The sequence below is a fragment of the Coffea arabica genome, chromosome 10e (assembly GCF_036785885.1).
Source record: "Coffea arabica cultivar ET-39 chromosome 10e, Coffea Arabica ET-39 HiFi, whole genome shotgun sequence".
Lineage (NCBI taxonomy): Eukaryota > Viridiplantae > Streptophyta > Magnoliopsida > Gentianales > Rubiaceae > Coffea > Coffea arabica.
In genome coordinates this window covers 46,610,188-46,630,291 of record NC_092328.1, presented here as the reverse complement: position 1 = coordinate 46,630,291, position 20,104 = coordinate 46,610,188, and the positions used below count along the sequence as shown (strand labels likewise).

At 37.2% G+C, this 20,104-nt stretch overlaps 3 protein-coding genes across 4 annotated transcripts; 2 read left to right on the top strand and 1 right to left on the bottom strand.

The window, feature by feature from the left end:
* The first annotated feature begins 809 nt into the window (after positions 1–809).
* On the top strand, positions 810–8,695 carry LOC113712274 (E3 ubiquitin-protein ligase RGLG4-like). The gene is made up of 13 exons (XM_027235611.2): positions 810–870; positions 1,452–1,662; positions 1,757–2,163; positions 4,128–4,212; positions 4,864–5,004; positions 5,102–5,215; positions 5,361–5,458; positions 5,547–5,626; positions 6,899–7,004; positions 7,095–7,222; positions 7,713–7,839; positions 8,191–8,247; positions 8,329–8,695. Exons 2-13 carry the CDS (start codon positions 1,593–1,595, stop codon positions 8,410–8,412), a joined length of 1,497 nt encoding a protein of 498 aa, XP_027091412.1. The 5' UTR covers positions 810–870; positions 1,452–1,592; the 3' UTR covers positions 8,413–8,695.
* Positions 8,696–10,927: 2,232 nt separating this feature from the next.
* LOC113712465 (abscisic acid 8'-hydroxylase 3-like) lies at positions 10,928–13,939 on the top strand. 2 transcript variants are annotated; one of them, XM_072067661.1, is made up of 10 exons: positions 10,928–11,180; positions 11,318–11,373; positions 11,443–11,636; positions 11,723–11,875; positions 11,983–12,249; positions 12,329–12,406; positions 12,508–12,586; positions 12,681–12,787; positions 12,870–12,988; positions 13,299–13,939. In XM_072067661.1, exons 1-10 carry the CDS (start codon positions 10,972–10,974, stop codon positions 13,387–13,389), a joined length of 1,353 nt encoding a protein of 450 aa, XP_071923762.1. In that variant the 5' UTR covers positions 10,928–10,971; the 3' UTR covers positions 13,390–13,939. The 2 variants fall into 2 exon arrangements, with proteins under 2 accessions (XP_071923762.1, XP_027091705.2); XM_027235904.2 differs by having other exon boundaries at positions 10,931–11,180; positions 11,318–11,636.
* Positions 13,940–14,217: 278 nt separating this feature from the next.
* Positions 14,218–18,477, bottom strand: LOC113712464 (serine decarboxylase). Its single transcript, XM_027235903.2, has 5 exons — positions 17,931–18,477; positions 16,617–16,848; positions 16,323–16,516; positions 16,015–16,151; positions 14,218–14,918 (listed from the first exon to the last, which is right to left on the bottom strand). The coding sequence occupies exons 1-5, from the start codon at positions 18,301–18,303 to the stop codon at positions 14,352–14,354; spliced, it is 1,503 nt and encodes a 500-aa protein (XP_027091704.1). The 5' UTR covers positions 18,304–18,477; the 3' UTR covers positions 14,218–14,351.
* Positions 18,478–20,104: the final 1,627 nt, after the last annotated feature.

Below are 20,104 nucleotides of genomic sequence, written 5' to 3'. Positions count from 1 at the left end.
AAGGTGAATGAACATAGCCAAAAGGCCCTACTTAGATATAAGATATCATCTACCAGCACATCTAAAGAGGAAATTCCATTACATTTCAAGTTAATTCTGTCAACTAAAGCCTTACAATCAGAATGAACCAGAATTGAAGTCGAGTCCACGTCCATTGCCTTGAGCAGGGCAGTCCTGATAGCCTCAGCTTCCAAGATAGCAGCAGCAGCATCTCTGACTGTTGTTGGAAATGCCCAGATGGTAACGAGGCTGTGATTGTGATTCTTCACAGCAATACTAGGACCCCCTTTGTTCTGGATTTTGTTTGAGGTGGCATCTGTGTATGTATATAAGCACTGAGTGTTGGTTCTGGAATGCTCTTAGCTCTTCATGCCTTCTTGTGGTTGGGCCCGTATCATCCTTTTCCATATTCCTCGAGCTTCCAAGCTGTTTGCATTCATACCATTCATCCATTGCCTTCTCTGTGATTTGTAGCTAGGACGTCAAGCCTATCATTATTGAAGTTCTGCATGTTTCTGGCTTTCCATATATATTTGTCACAGAAAATTTGCTATGGCTTCGGTATGACGCAGTCCATCTGCGCTCCTTCTAGCTTCCTGTAAAGCTTCCGACCAATTCCGGAATTTCCACTTGTGTTCCTTCAGTCCGTCCTCCCATTTGATTGGAAATGTCCTCTCTCGCTTTACAATGAAACAGTAGGTGCTCTAAGGTACTTGTTCTGCTGTGAAGTTCTTCGTTAGTAGGCAAGATATTGTGGAGACATTTCCATAAGAAGTGCTTCACCTTATGTTTGATGTTCAGGTCCCAAACTTGACGCCAAGGCTTCGAATTCGATTCCTCTTTCCTGGTGCTGGTGCTACCATTCTTCTGGTATGGTTTGCATCTTTCTTCAATACTTGATCCATTGAAATATAAAATTTTCATCTTCTTCGCAAGTTCTTCTCGAAAAATCGCTGCCATTTTCTTTCTCCATCACTAATGTGATCACCTCCTCTTATAATGGACTTAATCTTGATTTCTTGACTTTCTCAAGCATCAATTAATCATCAAATACCATAATCATTTGTTTGTTGTTTTTATGCTTGCATTTTTTGCTTTAGATTTTAGAGTGTAAGACTAATGTTTCTTTTACACAGAATTTTGTAGTTAAGGGATGAATAAATAGGTTACGATATCATTCTTGAATGATAATTATTTGTTATTTAGATTAAGAAAAAATGAAAACCATGACACTAAAATAATATCAAACATGCAAAAAGGCAATTGTATACTTTTTCACGTAATCATTTTATTAGTAAATTTGAGTATACCATTTGTGGCCATTCATAAAATAGAGTTATTAGTCTATGTGCAAAGTACTTTATTATTCTACGTGCTAGCCATCTTCATTAAAGTACTGTACTTGGGGCGCCATCGGAATTGAAAGTTGAAACTTGCAAATGCAAGTGCAGGTAGAATTTCTTAAAGAAACCCATGTGGCAGCTCGTAATTGGCATACGTGACACAGCAAAAGTCTTGTATTACAATTTAAGTGTGATGCAAAGTTTGGTATAAAAGGAAGCAACTTTGGGCAGCTGCTCGGAAACTTGCTGATGATAAGAATCGAACCGTTGGGGTGCGAGTTGGAAAAGAACATTTTCGCCTTTAAGAACACCTCGCAAGGTATAAAGTAGCCCTACTGGCCACACACTAGAGCCAAAAGAGAGAAGTCAAATTCTTTACTTGATTCTTGTGATTTGTGTTTCCGAACTTTCAGTTTCAGTAAAGAAAGCAAGGAAGGAAGATAATGTGATTGTGATGGGCAATATTATGTTCTTCCCAAAATTTAGCAAAAAGAGTATCCGTAGTAGTAATAGTAGGGGTGTTTCTGGTTCCATCTCTTCTGCCGACAGTAGCAGCGAGCTAAGACACAGAGGATCAGAACCACCACCAATAATCACAAGAAGAGGACTACCACCACCAGCACCAACTGCTCGTAACCGGCCCTTTTCTTCTTCATCTTCATCTTTCTCCTCAACTTCTTCTTCCCACCTACCACGGCCCACTTCAATTAATATTGGTACCAAAGTTTCTATGGACAGTAGTAGTGGCAGTAACAGCAGCACCATTAAAAGCAGCAAGAAGTATGAGTACATCCCAGATAATTTCTCATCTCTTGATCAGGTAATTCTCTATTTTTTCCCCTTTTCATTTCATTTTATGATTCAGAAATATGGATTTAGTTTGCAGGCAAAGTAAAGTTTCAAACCTTCTGGGAGTAGGTACAATAGTAGAAGTCGTGTACGCTTGTTACATAGTATACAAACTATGGTTTGGTTCACTCTTTTTAAGTACTTTTGGTATTGTACAATTGTGCATTTAACTTGTTCTAACTACAAAATTGTGCATTATTTTGCAGGCATGTTGCCTAGTAGTTTGCAGGCATGTTGCCTGTTTTTTCATGCTTCATAATAGCACAAGCTATTATCTCTTTACATGATTTGTGTAACTTGCGAGCAGAAATAATGTCAGTGTTGACTTGACTTCCAATGGGTCCTGAGTCAAACGTGAAAGAAAAGTTATCAAGTCACGGGCGATACTATTAGAGAAACCAAAAACAAAAAATTAGCTGTTTGTTTGGATAGAGTATTATTTGAAATATTATTTGGAATAATTGTCTAGCACTTTTTATTCGTGATGCATATGAGATAAAAAGGTGAATGAAAATATAAAAAGGTGGATTGAAAAATGTGTTTATAATACAAACGAAATATTATTTAAAAAAAATTTGATATCCAAATACAGCTGCTGTGAAATTTCCACAGTGACTGCTTTAGATGCATTTAGATGAGTAGAATAAAGGCAGAAGATAAGATTGCGTGTCATACATTATTGGATGTCCCGACTTTGTTTCAAGTTGATTGGGTGAAGGAGACTGGTGACTTGGGTGGGGGGCCTAAATTTAGAAATCAAGAAAAGGACAGAAGAAGGTGTAGCGTGTTGTCATAGAAGAGAATAGTGATTTGAGAAGCCCAAGGGACCATGATAAAGTTGGTAACTTTTTGTTGTGATGGTTGTTACTGGCTGTACGTAATCATCCCACTTTACTTTGAGGCAGAAATTTCTACTCCAATGTGAATGCTATATCCTGCTTCTGCCATAGTATTTGATTCTTCCTTTCCTGGTACAGCATTTGGTTCCTATTTATGCTCCAAACCAAGTTCATCACTCTTTAGTCTTCAGTCTTGGTAGTGGGAAATGAAAAATCAAGAGCTAGTAGTGAAAGAAAATGAGCAAAAGTTTGACGACGTTAACTTAACCTGGCAAATGGAAGTGGCGTAATATTGCACTAGCAGAAACTATTCCAAAAGATTGTTCTTTTTCTTCTTTTTTTTCCCCCACCAATTTGGCTTTGGGTGGAAGGTATCATGACACCTTATTCATATAAGTTGCTTGATCTCTTTTTGACGAACCAAAAGAATGATCATAAGGATGCTGAATATTTGTTAGTAATTAAATTGGTTGTAGTATTGAATTGTCAATTGGCATATCAATAAAAACTGACTGGAACTAATTTAGGAAGGCCCAAATCCTTGATTGCTTGATCAGGAGAGATGTTATTGGACTTTTCCCCCTTTTTGCTCAGATAAAATCTAAAGCATTATTCTTGTGCATTTGTTGAGCTTTCCATTATTCCGATTCGTCTTTTGTGTACACCACTTACAATGCGTACTCACAATGTTTCTGATATTAACACTAATCCTAGTTTGTCTTATTCCAGAGAATGGGGCACTTCCTTTATACTATGAAGTCTAAATTGACAAACCAGTTTTCAACTCTTTCCCCCAGCTTTTGCGGAGTTTGTACTGAAATAGCTGTGTAGTGTGAGAAACATGATCAGGACCTAGGTACATAATCTTGAGGGAGGAGTTTACAGGTTCTCCAGAACGTCTTAGTCCTGTTGTTTGATCAATTAATTAGGATTATTTAGCATATATTTTGAAGTTTTACCATGGAACACTTCAATTTCTGACATATTTCAGTGGAATATGTGATCACTCGTTAATATGTGCAAGAATGTACTTTTGGTTAGTTACTATATAACTTTTTGCATAAACAAAGATTGGAATATTTCTTTGCTTTTACAGGTCACAGAAGCTTTGAAAGAATCAGGTCTAGAGTCATCCAATTTGATTCTCGGGATAGATTTCACTAAAAGCAATGAATGGACAGGTATATGGATCTGCTAAATGAACTCAGCTTGTAGTTGCTGCAAACAACTTCTTTTTTAAGTTATTTTTTCAAATAGATAATTATGAAGTTATGTTATTCCTGCATCAAAATGTTTGTCAAGGACTAAGAAAACTTTGCTAAAACACAAGAGGGAGTCAGTCTCTCTGAATTAATGCTCATCCGGAATGCTATGTCTTTTGATTCTGTTTTGTATAACAATGCAAATAATTAATTACCTTTTCTGATTATATTGTTCACCACTTTCTATTCCATTGCGCTGCTGTATCAGTAGCTTTGCATGCTTGGAACATGTGTTGCTTCTAAAACTTGACTTCATCAAGATGCTGGTATGGCTTGCCTATTCATATTAAGTATGGCCAATTAGAACAACTCATTGGTTTCTAAGACAAGCATTAGCATATTGGGAAGATTGCTTCCATTGGAATATGAAAAGTACAAGGGATTGACTATGTATGTGGGTAATTCACTTATAGGATAACACTATGTTCAGCTCATTTCCATTCCCTACAGCACTGAGTGCCTCAAAGCATTGGTTTAATCCTTGCTTTTCTCTTTGATATCATGTCCTGAGGGCTCAATTTGTTTCACTTCTTTATCATGGAGTAATGCTTTTGCTTTTGATCATTGAAGGTAAAGTTTCATTCAACAATCGAAGCCTACATGCCATTGGTGATGCACCTAATCCATATGAGAAAGCCATATCTATCATTGGAAAGACTTTGGCTCCCTTTGATGAAGACAACTTAATACCATGTTTTGGTTTTGGTGATGGTAGGTTAACCACCAGGAAGTTTAGTTTTCTGTGAACTTCTGTTTTGTCAAACATTTAATGTCTTTTTTTCAAAGCCATTGATCTGTTCCTTTACAGTTACCACACATGATCAAGAAGTCTTTAGCTTTCACAGTGATCATTCTCCTTGCCATGGCTTTGAAGAAGTTTTAGCCTGCTATAAGAGAATAACTCCCAACCTGCAATTATCTGGTAGACTGCTACTATGCTAGTCCAACTCTCTTCTAAGATCTTCATTCTTAACAATTTCCTTTTTTCACTAGACAAATGAGCTATTTTGAAACAGTGATGACTTCAGTAACCAAGAACGTTAATGAGCATCTTAATTGTGTTTTAGGGCCAACATCCTATGGACCAGTAGTAGATGCTGCAGTAGACATAGTAGAGAGGAGTGGTGGACAGTATCATGTTTTGGTTATAATAGCAGACGGCCAGGTCACCTCCTGGTTTCTCCTTAAATGTATAACAGTGATTCCCAATCTCTCTTTTATTTCACAGTTGTGACTGGATATTGCTCATGAAGGTTACAAGAAGTGTTAATACAAGTGATGTAGAACTCAGCCCACAAGAAGCGAAAACCATCAAGTCAATAGTCAATGCTAGGTACAGAAGGATATAGAACATAATTCCCCATTTAATTCTGCTTTCCAATTTGATCTTTGCCATTTAGGCTCATGCAAATCCATCCAGAAAATACTCACTGTGAGTTCTTTATTCCTGATACCTGCTATTGAGAATTAGCATGCAAAGATCTCTGCTACTAGCATCAGTATGTCGAACTTTTGAAATTCTACTGAGCCTTTTTTCACTCTTTTAAATGTTCGATTGGCAATTTAATCAGTAAGAGATTTGACTAAACATTTTGAAATGACAAAAGTTTAGTCTAATAGGCACTGTGGAAGCATAGGAGGTTGTAGGACAGAATAATATCCGGAAATTTGGTATTTTAATGCTTGGATTTGACCCTTTCCATTTCTGCCCTATAAAATCAACCCTTCTGCACACTAAGGGCAAACTTTCAAACTCTCACTCCTCTAAACCCACTGTAAGCTTCAGCTTCGTGCACTAAGTTTCCCTTAAATATAGCAATATATTGAAAAGAATCTTAAGCATGTCTTTCATTTTGAGAATTATATAATTAACAATGTTTTGGAAGGGGAACCATAAATCTTTTTAGTTAGTGAAAGATTGATATAGCTACTTAAAGCTTGCACATCATTAAACAACCTGACCATATTGTTGCAATTGAAACAGATGGTTTTGGAATTGAGAACACAATTCTGCCTTCTGAGTAGTTGTAATTTCATAGTTTTATTGAGTTGGAAGGTTATAGTACTCCTTTCCAGTATATCCTATGAAGTCTGCATTATGTGTCTGTTGGGAACCTGTTTACTTTGAAAGGCATGACTAGCAAATATTAGCTGATCCTGAAAATATTGGCTTTATATTGGTTATTTATGCTGGCCAAGGGCTATGGAGAGTTTCTGATCTGAAAACTGAGTAGTGGACATAAATCATCTGTCTCTGTTGCTTTCTCATTCTTTGGTCAATTGCCACTAGGACAAGCTATCTCTATCTACGTATGCAAACATGGATTAACAGGCAACAATTACTTGTCATTTTCATTCCAATTTTCTTGTCATTACTGCACATAATCCACATTGTGATCCAATGACTTGTTTCTGCTTTGTTTGCTTAATATGTTATGATTGTTCTTCTCGTTGTTTTCACCTCATTTATATGCCATCCAAGTTATTGCAATCAAACTTCTCTCTAATACAAAATAAAGCTCTTTTTTTTCTTCTCTTTCTTGGCAAAGAGTAATGGTATATACAACTATGAAATGCTCTATACTAAAATGCTGTTTATCCTCAGTTTGTATCCACTGTCAATTATTCTTGTTGGAGTTGGTGATGGACCTTGGGAGGACATGAAAAAGTTTGATGACAAGCTCCCAGCTCGTGAATTCGATAATTTTCAGGTTTAAACCTGAAAGAATACAGCTAGTAATTGTCTTTAAATTTGTTATTCAGAGTGGTGGTAAGTCCTTTATTTGTCTCTTTTTCTGCAGTTTGTCAATTTTACTGCTATTATGAGCAAGGACCAAAGTGCTTCTGAAAAAGAAACTGCATTTGCTCTTGCTGCCCTGATGGAGATCCCAATCCAATATAAGGCAGCCAGAGAACTTGGCCTTCTGGGGTATGGAGTGCTTTATCTTTTCGTGTGGCTGATGGTTAGTTATCTATAATATGCTGCGGGAAAGAATATAGCATCAATTTTGTTGAAGACCATAAGAATAGATTCAAAGATCATTCAGAATGTGTCTTAAAAAATTTTAAATAAGTTGAGAAATTTTTTACAGAGATGATGAGCCATAACAGTATAAAGAAAGGAGGCCTCTCCCACCTAATATTTGTCATTTGACAAGTACAATATCTGGAAAATGCCGAGTTTAGACAATTATTTTGCCTGTGCTTCCCATACATCAGTGTAGTTCTCATCATTTAGAACTTATTTGAACTAAAACTGCCATATTTCATTTTGCATGTCTACTCGCGTCCTAGGGGATTAAAATGAATCAATATTGTTTTACGTAAGCTTTTAGTGATAGAATTCAGATGAATTACATTCAAGAAATATGCTTGCCTGCTGTTTGCTTACTTCAGAACTCTCTCTCTCTCTCTCTCAGTCGCGTGACAGGTAGAGCAAAGAAAATAGTTCCACGTCCCCCGCCAGTTCCTTATGCTCGTCGTACAACATTTGAGTCGAGAGAACAAAGCAATCTTTCAGCTTCTCTTCCAGATGAAAGAAGTCAGGTGAGATTTGATATACTGCTTCCCTAAATAAGATTCGTTCAAGTATTTATTAATGCCAAGTGTATTAAATAATGTGGAGCAGAATAAAAGTCCTTGTACTGTTTTGCTTTTCCTGATTATATTTCTCTAGTAGTGTAAGCTACAATGGCCCTCAAGAGCGCTGATTAGCATAGAGGTTAAAACATCATAGAGGTTAAACATCATCTAGTAGTATAAGCTACAATGCTAGGTTCCAGCATAGAGGTTAAAACATCTGTGGAATTTATCTGTGAACTTTCCAGACTTTCCATTAGCAGGGCAAAATTTTTACATTGTTGACATGTATTCTTGAATTGTTTCTTTTGGACGCAGGACTGTCCGGTTTGCTTAACAAATGGGAAGAATCTGGCCTTTGGCTGTGGACATATGGTGAGATGCACTAACTCCTTATATTTTGCTTTAAGACAAATTGCATTTGTTTGATCTCAAGAGATGATAAAATGATTGCAGACTTGCAGAGACTGCGGATCAAGGGTATCAAACTGTCCAATTTGTCGCCTGCCAATAACCAGTCGTCTCAGGCTTTATACTTGATGTTGTAGCTGGTGCAACTACCTAACAGGATATGTACTCCATTTGCTGTTATCTTATTTGCTTTCCATGGTCTGCCAAGATATCAAGTTCTGAAACGGGGTTTCCTATTCTGTAAATATTATGAAGTGCAAAGCACTCAGTAAACGTGTTGTATATTGGTAGTAATCTGTTGCATGTAATTTACTGCTTCTGTAATATGTAATCTCTGAGAGAGACTGATATTTGTACAAGTTAAATCCATCAACATTGGTATGTTTATGAGGATCTAGAGAACTTCAGTCTCTCTCTCTCTCTCTCTCCTGTTTCTGTTGCCTCCGGTATGTGTTCTTTTTTACTAGTAAGATGATTAGATTAATAAGTAATAAAACCCTTCACATCATTACTATTAGAAATTACTGATTCACAATGACACTCATCAGCTTCATATTTCTCTTGTCGCTGACTGTAACAGCAGGCTTTGCAGGTGGAAGTTCAGCATAGATGATTGACTGACTGACAGGTAGAAGAAGTCTATGCCTTGCCATAACAGGCCGGAATCAGAGCTTGTTTCTTGCTTGCATACCAATTTCCATCCTGTTACAGGAAAATTCATTTCATGCATCAGCTGAAAACAAGTTGAAGTTTTTCCTGCATCATTAGTTCATATAAAATGGTAAGAAGCAATAGCATGCGGTTTGATTGAATATAGGTGCGGTATGACAAGGTATATATGACCGGTAAACCAACTCAACTTCTTGAGCCCATAAATTTGATTGAGGATAAAACACAAGAAAAAGTAACAGACATTATTCACTTCAGTTGTTCCCATGTCTTGCCCAAAAGAGGAGGAGGAGGAGGGGACGGGGGGGGGGGGGGGGGGAAAGAAACGAAAAGTAAAGCCATTCCTATGTCATTTTGCTCATTCATGCGGCCTTGAGGTTTGAAGAGTTCCTGTCTGAATTAATAGTGACTTTAAACATAAATTATTTTTACTGCATTAAAGATTGGAAATGTATTGAAGTAGCATAATTCTGGACGAGAAATGTGCAATCTAAATTCTGAGAGTAAAAGGTCCTAAATTATGTAGCACTGGAATCAGATCCCAACAAGAAAAACAAACTGCTAATTAACACCTCTTTTTCCCTAGTCGTCTTCTGCTTCTTCTGACATCTGGGCTCTCCGGATTCTAAAGCCATGGTCCATTTCATCTTCTAAATCCATCTAAATCTAATAGACAGCCAAATGCCATTACTAGGAAGCAGAAAAGATCCGAAATCATTCATTCTCCTTGGTAGTTAAACTTAAAAGATGTACAACCTTTTCCCTTCAGAAAGTAGGGAATATTCATTGGGCATCTTGCCCTGGGAAATTGTCGCATACAAACCTCAACTTAGACCTTGTTAACAATCTCACGTTCTTGACCAAGCAAAATCACATGCAAACAACAGAACTAGATCAATAATTTTGAATAGCAGCAACGCAAGGAATCAGAACATACATATAGTTATTCTTTTTTGTTTTTTCAGGGTTTATCCAATTTATCATGAAAGATAAAAAGGAGCTAAAGGAACCGTGTGTTGATTGTTGTCCAAATGTGAGTTTTCTTCTTCCATATGTAAAAATGGAATAAACAAATCAATCAAATTGCGGAAGGCAGGCTTGATGAAGTGCTTCTTTCGGAGTTAAACTTCCGTTTGTTCATATTTCGAGAAAAAGTATCTCTTGTTTTTCATTCCCATTCTCATTCCCATAAGAATGAATACTATAATTCGCATAACAGTTATCAAATTGATTGAAACTCTCTGTTTTATAATGACATTAGGGAAGATGCTGTGCTCAATCGGCAACAATGATGAGCCTCGTTATTAGATAACCAGTGATAAACTTGTAAAAGCATTAGTCCAAAAGGAAAAATTAGAACTATAGAAACGATCCTCCATCTGTCAACTTGTGTCTATCGGCAGCCATGAAGGGAGTCTTTGGACGTTGTGACATGCATATATGGACTGTAGTCTGTAGTTACATCCTCAGAGACAAATCATGTAGACATGGTTGAAAATTAATCTAGTAATTAAAGCAGTTTTTTTTGGAACCTGCATTAAAATCTACAATTGGTCTAACTCTAAGCAGCACAAGCTCATTATCTTATGAATGTAGGAGGACCTTTCGTAGCCAACTGAGTCGCCAAATTCCAAAGGAAAACTTCTGGGATTGTCCATTTATACTACTACTGTGTCCTTGAACATTCCCTCAATTGAGGATCATATAAAATCCAGAAACAAAAATATACGGTGTCGCAAGCTTCGAGCGCATGAACCTATCTATGTTCGTTGATCACTAAGTTAAGTAGCAAGAATTTAGTATAAGAATACACAGAAGTCAATCCAAATTTTGATGGAAATTATTATGATTCGAAGAAGTGAACAAGAATATACAAGGAAATCCGTGTTGGTCATTGGACGTGTAACGGATTGGAGCTTTAAACTGTCAGCAACGATTATTACAGGAATTATCGTCATTCATTCGAATACCTATCCTTTATATATCCAGATATCGGCTTCCTCAGTTTTATGCAAAACAATGGAGCAAGATTTGTTAATAATGCTTTCAGCCTTCCTAATATTGATAGTTTTAGTTTCAGCTTTATTACAAAGATGGGCTTCTCCAAGGGAAATGGCGGCAATACCGGGTAGGCTGGGTTGGCCTATTGTCGGGGAAACTTTGTCGTTTATAACCGAGTTTTCAAGTGCTGCAGGCATACATAGCTTCATCAGAAAGAGACAGCAGAGGTAAATCAGCTAAGGAAGAATGCCATTAGAAACTAGATTTATAAAGATGCACTTATGTTCCTGTCCGGGATTATTCTGTTAAAAATTATGAAAACAATGTATAAGATCTTATTGATGATCATGATTTTCTGTACTAGGTATGGGAAAGTATTCAAGACTTCAGTCTTGGGGAGACTTACTGTCTTCATGACTGGTAGTGAGGCGAGTAAGATTTTGTTAACCGGAAAAGATGGGATGGTGAGCTTAAATTTGTCCTATGCAGGAAGGCAGGTTCTTGGTCCTACTAGTTTACTGCATCAAAATGGAGAAGCACACAAACGGCTCCGCAGGTTGATTGCTGAACCCCTCTCAATCAATGGCCTCAAGAAGTATTTCCAGTTCATCGATAATTTGGCCAGTGATACACTGGACAAGTGGCATGGACGAGAAATCCTGGTTCTTGAAGAGGCTTCTACAGTTAAGTTCATGCTCCTGGGTGATGTGATTCTATCCCAAGTGAAGTCTGTTCTTCTTAAAATGCTTCAACCTGTCAAATTTTGCAGTTCTCCCTCAAGGTGATCAGCAATATGATAATGAGCTTGGAACCCGCTGGTGAAGAGCAGGAGAAATTCCGTGCCAATTTCAAAGTCATGTCTTCGTCATTTTCTGCTCTCCCCCTGAAAATTCCTGGAACTGCCTTTTACCGTGGTATTCAGGTATTAAGTTCTGTCTGATATAAATGAATGGAATACAGAACAATTTGGGATTGCCTTCAGAGAGGACAGACTGCAGAGAAATTGATAAAACATTACTCCATTGACAGGCTCGGAACAGGATGTATGCAATGTTAGACTCAATCATTGCTCAGCGGAGAACTGGAGACAACTTCCAGCAAGATTTCCTAGAATCCTTAGTGAATAAGTATAACAAGCATGGCTATGGAGGAGAAGATGACGATAAACTCACAGATGCACAATTGAAGGACAATATATTGACCCTGCTAGTAGCTGGGCATGATACTACTACTGCTGCACTGACCTGGCTTGTAAAATTCCTTGAACAAAACCCTGCTGCATTGGAACGTCTACGAGTAATAATCCCTGACTTTCTAGAACAAAATCCATCTTTTCTTGAATGCTGCCAACAGAATCTAAGAAGTCATTTTACAGGAAGAGCATAGGGAAATCCAAGCTAGCAGATCAGGTCTTACATGGTCGGACATCAACAACATGCCTTACACAAACAAAGTTAGCTCCATTTCAAACACATTTCATTGTTTAAAACAAAAAAAAAAAAAAAAAAAAAAAAAAAATTCTCCAGCTAAATGCTCATGGCCTTTTGATTTCAGGTAATTAGCGAGACTCTTCGAATAGCCACAATTCTTCCTTGGTTTTCAAGAACAGTAGCAGAAGACTTCACAGTTGATGGTAGAATCCACCACCCTTAACATCTGGCACTATTATTGCCCAGTGACGGGATTATTTGATACTCTCAGTCTTCCTAATTTCCAAAAAATTTTAGGATGCAAAATCAGTAAGGGTTGGTCTGTCAACCTGGATGTAGTATCCATTCATCATGACCCGAAGCTTTTTCCTGACCCTCAGAAGTTTGATCCTTCAAGATTTGATGTAAGTTTCTTCTGTCTCCAGAAAATAGCCGTTTTCTTGTTTTATCCTTTGTTAACAAAATTAAGTTCTTGATAAATTGCAGGAGCCATTGAAGCCTTTCAGTTTTCTTGGATTTGGTAGTGGACCACGAATGTGTCCCGGAATTAACCTCGCCAAGATAGAAATTTGCATTTTCATTCATCACCTTGTCTGCAGATTCAAGTAAGATGAACCTCTAAAACAAATTGTGAAACATTCAACGTAGAGAGAGAGAGAGAGAGAGAGCATTTGCACTGTGTTGCAGCATCCTTGGCTAGACACGTAGAAGGACAAGGAATTGGAATGCAGACAGAAGAAGATCCAAGTAGTTCTTTGATCAAATCAAGAACTTGAAAACCATAGCGTATAAGCAAAACATAGAATATTCTAATAGTTAAGATAGCCAGAATAATTTCTTATTGCATTAGTCCTGTATAGGACATCATATTGACGCTATAGCAGAATATTCTGACTTGTTGATGCACTGTTGCAGATGGAAACCATTGGAGAAAGACGACTCTGTGATGCCAACACTAGTCCGGATGCCAAGAAACAAGTATCCAATCATGGTTGAACCACTGTAGTGCAATCTTCCATGCCAGTACCTAGCTAAAGCCTACTAAAAATCAGAAGAATACTGCAGGAAATGCATTGTATTCGGACTCAAAAGCTTACAAAGAGAAATGGTAAGAAAGCCTCCTCTCGAGTGGCAGAGGATGAATCAAATAGCTGGGATTACGAATGCTTTGCTCTGAGAATAAAAGTACCGTATTAATATATGCAAACAATAATGGAAGGCAATCGTAGTAACCTCAAATACAGTATGTATGCCTTGAGGATTTATCAAGAGCCATCTCTTGCCATTTCATCATCTAACCTGATTCTGAATAAGATGAAGTCACATTAGAAGTGCTGAGGAGTTCTGAGTTCAAATCCCTCGACCCTGTCCCTGCTTATGAAGTCCCATCCCCCCCCTAATAAGAAAGAAAGGAAAAAAATAAAGAAAAGTGTAGCACATTGGCAGCGCTCCTTAGAAGAATGCATGTTCTGATTTCCAGACCAACAAGAGGCATTCATCATGTAAGCATATTTTTGTCCTGAACGTTTAAGCATTATCTCAGTCTACTTCAACAACTATGCTAGAGCACATACAATTCCTCTTAATAATTATTGGCAAATTGGTGTCTTGGGTAATGCATCCAACAATCCCGTCTAGGGTTTATCCATGAAGGGTTCGTAAGTAGCCAAATTTTTGGCATATCAATCCATTAGATTTGGTCCAATGGCTAGAAAGGGATCAAACTGCCCACCATTCCACTTGTTCTAAGAAGCATCTTCTCAAAGGTGGAAGGATCAAAAACCAAGAACAGGTCAACTTTCTCCCTCATGGAAGCAGATTTAGCACTCCTAGATATTCAAAAGTAGAATTAAAATGGAATACAGTTTGAAATACAAGCTATACTGCCATGTTCAAACAAACATTACACAAATGAAGTGACTGCTGAAGACAAACTAACGGAGACTTTTAAGAGTCCTATCAAATGTTTCACTTGTGAAGAGGACAGGAACAGTTCCCACTTCCTATCTCAGCGGCAAGACACGGAGGCTTTACTTTATCATCTTTGTACCATATTGAACGTCCTTCAATTAATGCATCCAAGAAGCCTTCCAGCTTCTCAATCGTGACATTTGGCATCACAACAACATGTGCCATATTTCCCTGACAAGCAAGTTGCCACTGACGAACAAACTCCTCATCCCGTGGCCGCTCAAATACAACTGTGCTGCTCAGCTCATTGAGCATGGCACTTATTCCAGCTTGTCTTAGGCGATCCTTCAAGTAGTGAGCATTTCTAAGACACTTTTGGACTTCCTTCTGGAAGCCCTTGTACCCTTTCCTGTTAAGGGTGTACCACAGGAAGATTGGAGCATGGCCATTCCTACTTCCCATTATCGTAGCGTCTCTAGAAGCAAGATACTCTACATTCCTGGAGAGGGCATTGACGTGCTCTAGCCTAGTGATCTGCACACCGCATGGCATTGGACAGCCAACAAACTTGTGGCCAGAAACACTTACACTTCCAATAGGCTTTTTGAAAGTTACCTTTGGTGCCTGTCAAAAAAAAAAAAGTAAAAAAGCTGATATTGGAATGCAGGTTGAAAATGAGCCAATCATAATTACCTAAAGAGACATTCAACTTAATGTGCATTCAGTTTCACTTAGAGAATAAGGTTAATTAACTACAGTCCATGGAAATCTATGAGTAGATACCATGTTTCACGAGAAGGAAGACAGTCATAGTTTCTCTGTGGACCTAGTTCTTAGCCATGTACATGAAAGGAACAATGTCAACTTCATATTGGTGCCAAATATTCAAGTCATGATAAATTAATTAAACATACTGAATTTAAAACAAGATTTATCATGATTGTTTCAAGATTTTCCATCATTTCCCATTTCCAAGTAGCTCTCTCTCTGACCTTTGTTTACCAATACAAGTAAAAGCAAATTTTGTAACCCTTACCACCGCAGGGGTGATTGAACATCAAATTTTACACTAACATATGGCAGATAACACAATTTGCTTTGATTTCTTTTCCCTTAATTATATGAAAAGGAATGTCTTTAAGAGTGTGTAATAAGTCCACAAACAGCACTAAAATCTTAAGTGAACAAACAGGTAGAAAATTTTTATTACGCTAAGCTCTACTTCTAAAATTACTGCACCAAATATTCAGTTTCAAAAAGAGAACGACTCCACTAATTTTTAAACTTAAAGGTTACCATTTGAATGATCATGTTGACAGAAGCAGACTACAGCATATATTATTTTTATTTTTTTTCATCTGTATAGGAGTGTGTCTGCACCAATAGATAGATCTTGTATCCAGATGCCTTCATGTACCTCAATATGTGCAGAAGTTTGTGTATAACATCATAAATTGCTGCACTTGAATAACTTTAGGAGCTGAATAATGAATTTGTTTACAAATTAAAACTAAGCTTCGTTCTGTCTGCCATGATCTCAAACTCGGCTTCAGCTTGACATTAGAATTCAAGTCAGACTCAAGTACCAGCTATAGCTTCTACAGATTATGTTTGAGCCAAGCTAAAATAAGCAAAAGTTTCAGGACCAATTTCCTTGCGAACTGTGGGAATTCACATTCATATGGACAAAGGCAGATTAAAATGAAAAGTGTATGCTTACACGCTTTACAAATGGCATCATAAGACCAAATAAAGCTCCGTCGCAGTGGATGTAAAATCTATCATGTGAAAAACCACATTCTTCAAGAGTCTGTATCACAAGATCAAGATCATCAACAGCACCTTTAACCGTGGTTCCTACAAATACAGAATGAATTATTCAAAAAGCCAATCGCTATATGCCTGAAGATGGATGTATGGCCTGTTTCCCCCTTTTTATTCCCCACTTCCATATGAGTGAGTCCAAGAGTCAGGAGAGGGGAGGCCAGAACACAGGAGAGCGCCATGAGAGAGAGAGAGAGAGAGTACCTATGTTTACATTGATGATCGCTGGCTTTTCTTTGTTAACAAGCAGCTTAGTCTTGAAATCTGCACAATCTATCTCGCCAGTGACTGAGGTATCCACCTTTACGCATTCCATTCTGTACATTCGTGCTGCCTTGAAGACAGAATAGTGAGATTCTCTTGATGCATACAGAATTCCATCAGGAAGGACTTCTCTCCTGCAAGAGCATTCACAAGCATGTCATAATAATCCTCAGGGCAGGTGATGAAGCATTTCACATTAAATTTAGACATGAAGCTCAGCTAAACAGTACTAACCCAACAATGATTCCATGAAGATTGCCCTCAGTACCACAGTTAGTGATATATCCCCAATATTCACTCTTCTCAATTTCCCACAACCTAGCAAACCAATCCAAAACACCCACTTCAAACTGTCTTGAGTGGACGCCGTAGTTGCTCTCTATAAAAGGATCTCCAAGATTGTTAATGGAGAAATGCTGCAGCTGAGCAAGAGCTCCATAATCAAAGTCCAAATTATATGGATACCCTGCAATAGATTTAAGATATGCTTATCAACTTTCCATGAAATGTAAAGGAGGCCCTCTTCAAAGCCAATAGAAAAGGCTTGTGAAGGTCGAAACTTGCACTTTGGCTATTTGTCCTCAAAACAAGAAATTGTGTATAAAAAAAAAAAAATCCTTTGAAACAAACATGCGAAGACAAATTCAAAATGGGTCTCCTTTATTATCTTATATACAGCACATTCTACCAAAAGAAGACAACATGAAAACCAAAAAGTAAAAGGAAAAGTATGAACTGTACGCTGAAAATAAGACAAATGAGACATTAGACCAGTATATAAATCACAAAAAGGACGAATTATCAGAATCTACAGGAAAAAATAGCAGCATTAGAATCTAAAAACACACCAATCAAAAAAGAAAAAGAATCTGCAACATGCAAAGGACCAATTCAATTCCAGGTTTGGCAAGGACTTGTCAATTAGAGCTTCCTGACATAGCTCGCTCTTATTAGCTCAAATTCCAGTATTTATAGCTCTTTCCAGCTTAAAGCTGTATTGAGGTTAATTTGTTCTCAGTAGCATTTTTGCCTTGTTCTAAGCATAAAAAATGCTGATTCTAAGAAGCAAATATTAAGATTCAGCTTCTGAAATTAAATTCTGACTTTTGAAATATATTAGAGTTTATGAATAAACAAAATTAAAAGCAAATGTTTTGATTTTCCAAGTTTTGCAACTGATTTTAAATAAAATTTTCATCCGCCTGTCCACAACAATCCCATGGAGCTAGTAATCACGAGTAAATTTCTGCACATTATATTATCCGGATAACTACAAAATTATAAAATTAGAAGCTCACGTGCATTTTATGTATACTAAGAACAATTTTCTCAAGCTTCACAAATCTCAGAAATGAATCCAATAAATCCGGTCGTATTGTTCAACTTATTTTCCTAAAAATCATACTTTTAGCTCATTCAAGAGGAAATAATAAAGAAAAACACGCAATTTTTCCAAAAATGTTGCCGTTTTGAAAAAAAAAAAAATGAGATCAACGATTTATATAGTGGAACACAGAAAATAAACGAGAAAAGAAAATACATTTGTACCTAAATGGTGCTTGGTTCTTTCAATAAGAGTTTTCCGGTAGCGAGCCAAGACACTAGCCATGTAGGCCTCTTTATCTCCGGTAGACTCGTCGTCGGCGTCCGGCTCCGTGACGGCGAGGCAAGTGGTATGCACGTTCCGTCCAAGGACAATCTCTCTCTTCTCCGCCTTGTCTCCATTGACTTCGGCCCCCTCAGCATCTCCACGATCCACTACCGATTCCACAGCCACTGGCGGGACCGGCTCTGACACCACCGCCATCGGATCGAAGTAATCGACGTCCCTTACGGTCTGAGTATCCTCCATTACTGATTTTCCGTTGGGTAATGGAGCAGATGACATCGTTCCGAGTCCTACCGTAGAGCTTCCCACCATTTGCGAGTAGCCTTTTTTTTTTTGTTTCCTTGTTGGGGAAGGATCTGAGTGTATATAGAATCTGCTTTTGGGGGTTAGTTTGTAATTATGGAAGAAATAGCGGGGGAATCGGGAAAGAGCCAAGGTGGAGCTGAAGGCTAGAGGAGCATTGGAGCAAGACGATGGAAAACTGAACGGCGAAGGTTCTACATATAGAAGTCTTTGCTAAATTTTTTTTAAAATTATATTATTTTTAGATTAACAGTTTGATGAAACGGTGTCGTATTGAGGCTGTTCACTCGGGGACCTGTGCCCGCGGCAACTCGTCAAGTGGACTGTGGACCGTGGACCATATCACATGGGAGCTTTTGAGATTTTGTCTGTGCCACATTTCTATAATTCTCTTCCCTAATAATGGGAGGAGGAGTAGTTTTTTGTTTTTTTTTTTTTGTGATTTGGTGAATTGCAGATTCATCGGGGTGTTCTTCATGGTTTATGGTTTGTACAATTGTTAGTTTCAATGGCAACATAAAATGGACGTACTTACAGAATAAATATAACTACTAACACACATATTAACATATATATATATATATTATTGCAATGTATAAAAATATGGATTAATTTTCCATATACTGACTTTATCATTGGATATATAACACATAATCTGAATTTAAATTTGAAACTCAAATTTTGCATACGTGTCGTATATCCAACCATAATAGTGTGTATACTGTTAGTATATAGTATAAGATTGTAATGTATAAAAACATAATAAATTTTAATCATTAATTGAAATTTGTGTGTCACAATCAATCTTTTTTCCTTAAAACAATTGCACAATTAATCAGTCCATACATTCACAGTGATAATATCATATTTACAGATAAAGTTTAGGCTTGAATGTTTTACAAAATGAGTAGGTTTCTTTATCAATTTAATAAACCCAATAGAACTTGCTACCTTCACATTCATAAAATTTTAAAGGGTTAATGTCATTCAAAAAGAACCATTTGCATGTTTTTCCTTTTTACTCGATCACAAACTTCACCAATGATCACTTTCCGCATATGCAAAAATTCCTACAAATTAAGTAGTCTTAATTAGGTGGATGATCACTAGATAAAAAGTTTTCCTTTCATGTATTTCACTTGAGAAAGTTATTACAAAGTCTATAACAATTTTTCAAACGTTGGATTAATCAAGCGACGCGGTCATTGTAATAATGTTTGCCTTCTTCTCAAGGACTAATATGCAATTTAAAAAAATATGAATTATTCATAATATTTCTTTTCTTTTAACCTCTAATGTCCAATGTCAATAGGCTTCTCTTAGGCCTTGCCATGGTAACCACAAGGACAGTTTCAAAGGTCTAGGCATGTTTATGGCTGATTGTTAACATATGAAGGGTGACATGAAACTCCACCGAAATTCAATTCCCTAAGAAAAAAATCTATATAACCACAGAGTTTTGGCTCAATAGTCACAAAAAAAGGATTAAATCCCTGTTTGGACTATAGGTCAGAGTATTCCTTTGGTACAGTCGGATTTGTATACCTACTAGTCTCTTACACAATCTCGTTAGACTTCCCCTTTCTGTAAAATAGGATAAATTAGATTATAAAAATATCATCGTTGCGGCAAAAAAAAAATCTATAGACATGGGGATCTAGATTTCTATAAGTTATGCAACAATACGTCTTTCTATGACAAACATCCAAGAATGCTTTTAACTTATCGTTTGCAATCCATTTAAATAAGCACAACCGGGTCTCTGAAATAGAGATTGTTCTGTTTTCTTTTAGTACTAGTATACCCTCTT

Bases quoted from the DNA above. Each gene is read 5' to 3' on its own strand.
- LOC113712465 (XM_027235904.2), top strand. From the start codon at position 10,972: ATGGAGCAAGATTTGTTAATAATGCTTTCAGCCTTCCTAATATTGATA. The intron at 12,788-12,869 runs GTAAGTTTCTTC...GATAAATTGCAG, and splicing joins TTGATCCTTCAAGATTTGAT to GAGCCATTGAAGCCTTTCAG. The intron at 12,989-13,298 runs GTAAGATGAACC...GCACTGTTGCAG, and splicing joins CACCTTGTCTGCAGATTCAA to ATGGAAACCATTGGAGAAAG.
- LOC113712464 (XM_027235903.2), bottom strand. From the start codon at position 18,303: ATGGTGGGAAGCTCTACGGTAGGACTCGGAACGATGTCATCTGCTCCA. The intron at 16,849-17,930 runs GTACAAATGTAT...AATCTATTGCAG, and splicing joins AAGAACCAAGCACCATTTAG to GGTATCCATATAATTTGGAC. The intron at 14,919-16,014 runs GTAAGCATACAC...TTTTTTTGACAG, and splicing joins TGATGCCATTTGTAAAGCGT to GCACCAAAGGTAACTTTCAA.
- LOC113712274 (XM_027235611.2), top strand. From the start codon at position 1,593: ATGATAAGAATCGAACCGTTGGGGTGCGAGTTGGAAAAGAACATTTTC. The intron at 7,223-7,712 runs GTATGGAGTGCT...TCTCTCTCTCAG, and splicing joins AGAGAACTTGGCCTTCTGGG to TCGCGTGACAGGTAGAGCAA. The intron at 8,248-8,328 runs GTGAGATGCACT...AAATGATTGCAG, and splicing joins CCTTTGGCTGTGGACATATG to ACTTGCAGAGACTGCGGATC.